The sequence below is a fragment of the Labrus bergylta genome, chromosome 11 (genome assembly GCF_963930695.1).
Source record: "Labrus bergylta chromosome 11, fLabBer1.1, whole genome shotgun sequence".
In the NCBI taxonomy this organism is placed as follows: domain Eukaryota; kingdom Metazoa; phylum Chordata; class Actinopteri; order Labriformes; family Labridae; genus Labrus; species Labrus bergylta.
The window spans coordinates 21,139,873-21,149,714 of NC_089205.1; the positions used below are offsets into that span (position 1 = coordinate 21,139,873).

Consider the following 9,842-nt stretch of genomic DNA (forward strand, 5'->3'; position numbering starts at 1 on the left):
GGTGGTTTGGCAGTCCTTCAAAAATGCATTCAGTGAAACACATTTCAAAGGACTATAGGACCCCACACACACACATTTAAAAGCCCTTATTAACCACATTTAATAAGTAGAGCTCGCATTTAAATAGCACCCCCATGAACAGTTACGCATAAACTGTGTTGCATATTGTGTAAAAACTCAAGACAAATGAGACTTTTGTAACCTTTGTATGCTTCAGTGAGGGTTACTGGTTTAAAACAGCCGTTAATGTGGGTTTCTGCCTGCACAATCAAAGTTTTATTATAAGAGAGATAAACCTCGTGACAACATGATGCCAATAAGAAGATCAAAGTCCAAATAATTAGGTTACCATTTCTAACAGGATGAAACATAGAGGAGTGTTTGCTGATCTAACAAGCTTGTAAACTAATAATAAGGCAAATTAAATAGACCAGAGCATGTTGTGCAGAGAATAACTCTACATTGGGGACAGAGGGTAGACTGTCAGACTGGAGCTCTGATCTGCGACCACCACGCTGGGTTCTCCTTTCAGTACAACGGGGCACAACCAGTTCACCTTGTCCCCGTGACTGATGCTGAGTTTGAGCCCAGACTTCTCCTCCGTCTCTTCCTCTGCTCCTGCTGCTGCTGCCTCTGCCACTTCATCCTCCCCCTCAGCTTCTTCCCTCTCAGTCTCACCCTTTGGCGGGGTCTTTGCTTTGTCCCGGGATTGTTCTTTCCTCTTGGCTTTGCTTTTACCCTTCCTGCGAGGAGCTGCTGGGGCGCTGGCCTTTACTTCCAGAGACACTACTGGGTGCTTACTGAGCTCCCAGAGGACGACCTGGCCATCATTCCCCCCGGTAACGAGCCAGTAAGGATGGGAAAGGAAACTCGCAAAGTGAGCTTGTGAGGCCCCCTGGCTGTGGGCTTTAACTGCTCCCTGCTGTTCCAGTTTAGATCCACTGCCAATCCGCATCAGATGCACACGTCCATCCTCTGCAGCGCAACCCACAATGTTCCCACAACTGGCCACAGAAACACAGTGGACCAGAGGCGGGTTGAACAGCTGGCCAGGACGCTGCTGCTGCTGCTGGTCATCTTCTTCCTCTGCTACATCCTGGAGGTTTAATATCCAAAGAGGGCGTGTCTTCTGCAGACCCCACAGCATCACCTGAAGCAACAACAACAAAAAAAATACTGTTGATACTAAAGTGGATGATATGTCAGGACACATTTGAAATTCAATGTCACCCCCTCTTCTCCCTTACCTGCATGTCCAGTCCAGCAGACAGAAGGTTATTGGGCCTCTGCGGTCTAAAAGCCACAGAGGAGCAGATGTTAGTGTGTCTACGAAGAGTCCTGCACACTTTTCCCCCGGGAAGCTCCAGTACCCGAACCGCTCCAGAGTCATCAGCCACCGCCAGGGCTGACCCCGTCTCATTTACTGTCAAAGCATTGATCTCCTCTTCTCCTGCTCCCTGAAACTCCTCCACGGGGCCCTTCAGGTTTCGAGGGTCCAGCACGCTGACAGCATCTCCATGCGACACGTACAGCTGACCTGGAGCAGCAGGTCCAAACACAACACTCGTGCAGTCGTCTTCACCAGGGAGTGTGACACGGCCTACGATGGTTCCCTCTTGGCTCCAGACCGTGACCTCTCCGCCCTCAGAGCCCGAGGCAAGGAGACCCTCGAGGCCTGAAGACGCCCCAACACACAGGATGGATGAGGAGTGGCCTTCAGACCACTGCCTGGCCATGCTGACCTTCTGAAAACAGAAGATAAAGACAAGTTATCTTTGAGACCAGAAACACATGCAGCTACATTTTTCCTTTCTGTCAAGGGGAATTGAAACTTTATTTATAAACTAATGTACTAGCTTTAAGTAGGGGGTCTTTAGTATTGACCCAGCAAATAGAATGACATATTTTAAAGAAAGGCAAACACGGAATAGAAACGTCAAACATTACACAGTCTTAGTTCGACAGTTGTAGCCTCAAAGCTAACACTTGTGTCCACGCTCTTCTAAACTCTTAAATCTGAGAATGTTTTTGTTAATTTTCCGTTAGAAAGTAATCTTAATCAGTAGTGTGACCTTAACGATAGCTTCAAGACCACAGAAATACAATACCTTAGAAAGTGTTGTCAAAACTTCACCGGGCAGCCATGTGCGGCTAAGTCGCGTATTGATGACATCACAGGCTTTTTTTTTTTTTTTTTTTCTGTGATGATTTTTTTTTTACAACCTTTTGAGATTGTGAAGTGGATTCATGTTTTTACATTAACAATTTCTAAAAGCAAAAATCACCTTTTTATTTACATGTCTGAATTCAAACATAAAGCTTGGTACTGTGGAAGCCCATTTCTGCCAGTAAACACAAATAAAAATGAAAATAATAAAGTCTCATTATTATGACTTTATATCGCATAATTTCGACTTTATATCTCATTATTATGACTTTATATCGCATAATTTCGACTTTATATCTCATTATTATGACTTTATATCGCATAATTTCGACTTTATATCTCATTATTATGACTTTATATCTCATGATTTCGACTTTATATCTCATTATTATGACTTTATATCGCATAATTTCGACTTTATATCTCATGATTTCGACTTTATATCTCATTATTATGACTTTATATCTCATAATTTTGACTTTTTTATCTCATTAATATGACTTTATTATTTTAATTTTTTTTTTTTTAACTGGCAGAAATGGGCTTCCATATGGTACTGCATGACTTGCAGATGATACATAATGAAAGATTCAAAGTATTTTAAAGGGCTAATTAGCACTATGAACTGCTGTTGTGCAGCTATTACAAAAAGGACAACAGAAAGACAGCAAAGAGCAACAGCCTATAAACTATCAGTTAAGGTGCAAATATAACAATATAAATAAACAGATCTCCCAATACAAAAATAAGAAATGCCTACACAATCACAAAAAAATATAGTAGTGAATAAATTTATGATATGAAATCTCAAGTACAAGTTGGTGATTATGAAATAGCATGTGTTCCTCTAAGATTATACCAACAATGTCTCATTTCTACAATACACTATTCTAACAGATCTATACATTTCTAACTGAACAACTTAAAATGGTATGAGAATAACTTCCTACACATTTTGCAGAACATTTCAGAGGAAAGCACACAGGACAGAGAGGGGGCAGAACATCCAATCATTGTTCAGGGGGTCCCCCTCACCCGGCCTTCATTTCCACAATGGCTGCTCTGCGCTGATTCATCCAAAGCTGTAGATCTGATGAGTGTATTGATGACATCACAGGCTTTTTTTTTTTTTTTTTTTCTGTGATGATTTTTTTTTTACAACCTTTTGAGATTGTGAAGTGGATTCATGTTTTTACATTAACAATTTCTAAAAGCAAAAATCACCTTTTTATTTACATGTCTGAATTCAAACATAAAGCTTGGTACTGTGGAAGCCCATTTCTGCCAGTAAACACAAATAAAAATGAAAATAATAAAGTCTCATTATTATGACTTTATATCGCATAATTTCGACTTTATATCTCATTATTATGACTTTATATCGCATAATTTCGACTTTATATCTCATGATTTCGACTTTATATCTCATTATTATGACTTTATATCTCATAATTTTGACTTTTTTATCTCATTAATATGACTTTATTATTTTAATTTTTTTTTTTTTAACTGGCAGAAATGGGCTTCCATATGGTACTGCATGACTTGCAGATGATACATAATGAAAGATTCAAAGTATTTTAAAGGGCTAATTAGCACTATGAACTGCTGTTGTGCAGCTATTACAAAAAGGACAACAGAAAGACAGCAAAGAGCAACAGCCTATAAACTATCAGTTAAGGTGCAAATATAACAATATAAATAAACAGATCTCCCAATACAAAAATAAGAAATGCCTACACAATCACAAAAAAATATAGTAGTGAATAAATTTATGATATGAAATCTCAAGTACAAGTTGGTGATTATGAAATAGCATGTGTTCCTCTAAGATTATACCAACAATGTCTCATTTCTACAATACACTATTCTAACAGATCTATACATTTCTAACTGAACAACTTAAAATGGTATGAGAATAACTTCCTACACATTTTGCAGAACATTTCAGAGGAAAGCACACAGGACAGAGAGGGGGCAGAACATCCAATCATTGTTCAGGGGGTCCCCCTCACCCGGCCTTCATTTCCACAATGGCTGCTCTGCGCTGATTCATCCAAAGCTGTAGATCTGATGAGTGTATTGATGACATCACAGGCTTTTTTTTTTTTTTTTTTTTCTGTGATGATTTTTTTTTTACAACCTTTTGAGATTGTGAAGTGGATTCATGTTTTTACATTAACAATTTCTAAAAGCAAAAATCACCTTTTTATTTACATGTCTGAATTCAAACATAAAGCTTGGTACTGTGGAAGCCCATTTCTGCCAGTAAACACAAATAAAAATGAAAATAATAAAGTCTCATTATTATGACTTTATATCTCATAATTTTGACTTATCTCATAATTTCGACTTTATATCTCATGATTTCGACTTTATATCTCATTATTATGACTTTATATCTCATAATTTTGACTTATCTCATAATTTTGACTTATCTCATAATTTCAACTTTATACCTCATAATTTTGACTTATCTCATAATTTCGACTTTATATCTCATTATTTCGACTTTATATCTCATAATTTCAACTTTATACCTCATAATTTTGACTTATCTCATAATTTCGACTTTGTATCTCATTATTTCGACTTTATATCTTATGATTTCGACTTTATATCTCATTATTATGACTTTGTATCGCATAATTTCGACTTTATATCTCATGATTTCGACTTTATATCTCATTATTATGACTTTATATCTCATAATTTCGACTTTATATCTCATAATTTCGACTTTATATCTCATGATTTCGACTTTTTTATCTCATAATTTTGACTTATCTCATTATTATGACTTTATATCTCATTATTATGACTTTATATCTCATAATTTCGACTTTATATCTCATGATTTCGATTTTATATCTCATTATTATGACTTTTTATCTCATAATTTTGACTTTTTTATCTCATTAATATGACTTTATTATTTTAATTTTTTATTTTTTAACTGGCAGAAATGGGCTTCCATATGGTACTGCATGACTTGCAGATGATACATAATGAAAGATTCAAAGTATTTTAAAGGGCTAATTAGCACTATGAACTGCTGTTGTGCAGCTATTACGAAAAGGACAACAGAAAGACAGCAAAGAGCAACAGCCTATAAACTATCAGTTAAGGTGCAAATATAACAATATAAATAAACAGATCTCCCAATACAAAAATAAGAAATGCCTACACAATCACAAAAAAATATAGTAGTGAATAAATTTATGATATGAAATCTCAAGTACAAGTTGGTGATTATGAAATAGCATGTGTTCCTCTAAGATTATACAAACAATGTCTCATTTCTACAATACACTATTCTAACAGATCTATACATTTCTAACTGAACAACTTAAAATGGTATGAGAATAACTTCCTACACATTTTGCAGAACATTTCAGAGGAAAGCACACAGGACAGAGAGGGGGCAGAACATCCAATCATTGTTCAGGGGGTCCCCCTCACCCGGCCTTCATTTCCACAATGGCTGCTCTGCGCTGATTCATCCAAAGCTGTAGATCTGATGAGTGCGGTCCATTTCTGGGTCAGTGAACAGCTTGGCAAGCTGCTGCTCTGAAAAGGGGAACAGAGAGGAGAGGCCATACATTTCAGACTCACACCCTAAAAACGCACAACAACTAACTACACACACTCAACACACATAGGCCTACATAACACTGTGAACCCTTCACTCAAATGCTGACACATACTGTATGTCCTCACAAAGGAGCAGCAGAGTTCACGGAGCACTTTGGTGTAAGTATTCTTCACTCGTTTCCCTTTTTCATGCACATCACCTGCACAAGATTCTACTTCCTCCTGCAGTTATATTGAGCGGTTTCACTAAATCAACACTGTAGTTAAGTGTGTAATGTGATTCTGTAGTTGCTGAAATGTGACCTGTGAATTAGTCAGCAGGTTTAGATGACAGTTAGTGGTGAATTCTAACATCTCCTCCATGTGGCATTTGTAATACGTTGAGTTTTCCTTTTGTGAGTTTGAGTGAAGGCTGATGGTGATGTTGTAAGGCTCTTAGTAAGGTAAATGCATATTTTATTTATATTAATTTAAGACATTGTGCAAAAATATAATGTATTGGGGGGTTTAATTACCTAACAAATGTTAGGATGTAACAATAAAATCCCTAGAAACAAAAGAAATAGAATCCTTCTGAAGTGATGTTTAACATCTTGCATCAGCTGAAGGTGGAAGAAGGTTTGTCACACAGCTGGTCTAGTTGAGATAGCAAACATAATTAATCATTCTATAGCATAGACCTTTTAGAAAAAAATCTCAAAGATTAAACATATTTTTGTCTCATTTAAAAATATAAATATATGACACGTGATATGAGAATAAAGATGGGCAATAACCCTTTATCACCAAACATCAGATATACTTACACATCATCAATATTACTGTTTTATATACCAGTTGTGCAATATCATGTAAATCTAACCCAGGAGTATTTAATATACCCAACCAAGAATTATACTGTACATATATGTGTTAACTTGCATAATACTTCACATCAACTACCTATGTATATGTGTCTATAAATCCATAAGAAATAAATCCCATTCACCATATAAGACTCTGTAACAGTTATAGATTAAACTGTATAAAAACTTCTATTTATCTCTAAACAATGAAGCTGGACATTTTTATACCTCCTCTAAAATATTATTATACATATTTCACGAGAGTTCTTCTTTGCTGAGCACTTCATGAAAGCTTCTGATAACTGCAGTGACATTCCTCAGCAGCTGATTCTGATTGTCTTTCTCAGAGGATTCACTTTCACACCAGTGAGCATGAGGTCGCCCTATTTCCCAGCGAGGTCCATGCTCTTCCGCAAGGAGCCAAACGGGGTGACGTACAGGGTCCCAGCTCTGCTCTACCTGCCCCGCACCAGCTGCTTCCTCGCCTTCTGTGAGGAGAGACTCAGCCCGTCCGACTCTCAGGCTCACCTGCTGGTCATGAGGAAAGGAACCTTCTACAGGAACTATGTGGAGGTAAGTGTTTGTTCCTGCACCTGTAATGTAACCCCTTTTTTTAACTTCAGACACAAAAATACTTGCATAAAAGTCTACCTAAATATGTTAGAAGGGCTATAATGAACAGCCATGTCAACTGTATACAGAAACAAAATCACAGAAGAGTATAATGCTTGGTTTATTTGAAAAGGTTGGGAAGACTAAACTCTAACAGTATGATTTAGTGAGCTGATTGTTGGAAGTTTGAACAATAAAAAAAAGTTGTTTTAAGAACAACAGGAGAGGTTTTGTGGGGTCATACCTGAAGGGAGCGACTTAACCATAATAAGAATCTGATTCTCTGCGGTTAATGTGGTCTTTGAAGTAAATAGGATCTTCTTTCTGTTCCTCCCTTTTCCTTCTGTTGTTCTAGTGGGAGGACATGCATGTTCTGGGTACCGCCTTCCTTTCAGGTCATCGCTCCATGAACCCGTGTCCGGTGTACGATGAGTTCACAGGTACCCTCTTCCTGTTCTTCATCGCTGTCCTCGGCCACACCTCTGAGTCCTACCAGCTGGTGACGGGGAAGAACGTGACTCGACTCTGCTTCATCTGCAGCACAGACGAAGGAGACACTTGGAGCCCTGTCACCGACCTCACACAGAGGGTGATAGGAGACACTATCAAAGGTCAGGGAATTCTTTTTTAAACACGCATGATTAGAATAAACTGGATAAATCCTGTGCTTCATTGTATCCCACAAATGTGAATTTTCTCTTGACATTTTATTATGTACGGGTTGCTTTCTTTAATTACGGTACAAAAAAAGAAACTTTTAATAACAAGTACTCTTGTAATCTGCTGATTTAAACTGATTTACATTTGTGTTCTTCTATACTAAGTGGATGGTGATTTATTTGCACTGGTTAACAATCTTTGTTATCAGCTTCAAAACTACACTTTTACTATAGACCCATTTATTCTTTTTTGTTTATTGCTGTGTTTTTAGTAACATCTAAGCTGTAGGATACTCAAATCGCTTGCTTAATCTGTCCTGGTCACAGCATCTTGTGGCAAAGAGGCTGCTGAGATTTATTCCATGCAACCACAGCTCACAACAAAAAAAGTCACTTATAAAGATTAAACTTTTGCACAGAAAGAGGACTGCGGGTTTGTCACACATCTCTTACTTTTTCCTTCTTCATTTTGATGTCTCTTCCTCGTCTGTCCCTGCAGAATGGGCCACTTTCGCCCTCGGCCCAGGCCACGGTATCCAGCTGAAATCGGGTCGTCTGCTGATCCCTGCCTATGCTTACCACATCGACTGCAAAGAGTGTTTCGGACAGATCTGCCAGACCACCTCTCGTGCTTTCTGCTTCCACAGTGACACCCACGGGCGAACATGGCGATTTGGGGAGGCCGTGCCGGGCCCGGAGAGCGTGGAATGTCAGATGGTTTCAGTGGATGAAGAGGATGGGACTAATGTGTTGTACTGTAATGCACGCAGCCCTCTGGGTTACAGGGTGCAGTCGCTCAGTCTGGATGATGGAGCTGCGTTTCAGGAGGGGCAGCTGGTGCAGCGGCTGGTGGAGCCTCGGAATGGTTGCCATGGTAGCATAGTGGGGTTTCCTGCCCCTTTACACTTGTGTAAATCTCTTCCTCTTTACTTACAACAACATACACGTCACACCAGACATTGGACATCCTTAATGTCCCACTCATATCCCCCTACATCTTCCTCTTCAAACACTACCCCCTTGTCACCTAATTTAAATGCCCCTCCAGATTTCCTCACCCCCACCTGGGTAGTTTACTCCCACCCAACATGGACAACAGCTCGCAAGGACCTAGGTGTTTTCCTCAGCCTGTTTCCCCGGGACCCAGACAGCTGGCGCGGCCCCTGGGTGATCTATGAAGGCCCCAGCGCCTACTCCGACCTTGCCTACCTGGAGTTACCGCCCTCAGCTGGTGCACCCCCCGCTGTGGCCTTCGCCTGCCTGTTTGAGTGCGGCACCACGACAGCCTACGATGAAATCTGCTTCAGCATCTTCACCCTCTACGAGCTCATTGATAATCTGCCCCAAAATGTGCAGCTAAGACAAAACACAGGTGAATGTAAGAGTCCGCAGAATGAAAAGTCGGAGACAAGATCAACAAGTGGACACGACGCTCCAGTGGCCCATCAGGGGGAGAAGAGGCGAGAGAAAAGGAACTTAGCAAAGATGTGCTCTGTGTCTTGACTTTAATTTTTGACGTTGTGGTCTAAGTGTCTTCCAATAACTACTGTCTATTTACATTCAGTGTAAACAATGAAAGTTCAGTTCAGATAAGAGATGAATAAATGTTCTTTTAACGTCAGACACTTTCTAATGCGAGTCAAAAGAGTGCCCAGATAAAAAGTTTCCCTCAGTTGCTTCTATATGAGAAAAGTGCAAAATCTACAAAAGTCCGTAATGTATACTGTGACTCGTGATAGACTTCTAGCTTTCAAACTGCAGTGTATAAAATAAACATCACAATGTCTTATTGGCGACTTATAAACCATTTCTTTGCCAGCTAAATAAAAAGCTTGTTCATGTTGTTAAGGGTCAAAACATGTGAATGTTAAAATGATGCCTTAATGTTCAAGAGGATTACACACATTAAATGTGATTAGGCCACTTTATTTCATACCATCTTCTTTAATATTTGGGGAACATAAA

At 39.1% G+C, this 9,842-nt stretch overlaps 2 protein-coding genes across 3 annotated transcripts; one reads left to right on the top strand and one right to left on the bottom strand.

The window, feature by feature from the left end:
• Positions 1-249: 249 nt before the first annotated feature.
• Positions 250-2,238, bottom strand: wdr53 (WD repeat domain 53). Its single transcript, XM_020628534.3, has 3 exons — positions 2,109-2,238; positions 1,248-1,745; positions 250-1,150 (listed from the first exon to the last, which is right to left on the bottom strand). Exons 2-3 carry the CDS (start codon positions 1,734-1,736, stop codon positions 458-460), a joined length of 1,182 nt encoding a protein of 393 aa, XP_020484190.2. The 5' UTR covers positions 1,737-1,745; positions 2,109-2,238; the 3' UTR covers positions 250-457.
• Positions 2,239-5,164: 2,926 nt separating this feature from the next.
• On the top strand, positions 5,165-9,805 carry neu4 (sialidase 4). 2 transcript variants are annotated; one of them, XM_065960373.1, is made up of 4 exons: positions 5,165-5,920; positions 6,954-7,179; positions 7,574-7,829; positions 8,377-9,805. In XM_065960373.1, exons 2-4 carry the CDS (start codon positions 6,979-6,981, stop codon positions 9,378-9,380), a joined length of 1,461 nt encoding a protein of 486 aa, XP_065816445.1. In that variant the 5' UTR covers positions 5,165-5,920; positions 6,954-6,978; the 3' UTR covers positions 9,381-9,805. The 2 variants fall into 2 exon arrangements, with proteins under 2 accessions (XP_065816445.1, XP_020484188.3); XM_020628532.3 differs by having other exon boundaries at positions 5,165-7,179.
• Positions 9,806-9,842: the final 37 nt, after the last annotated feature.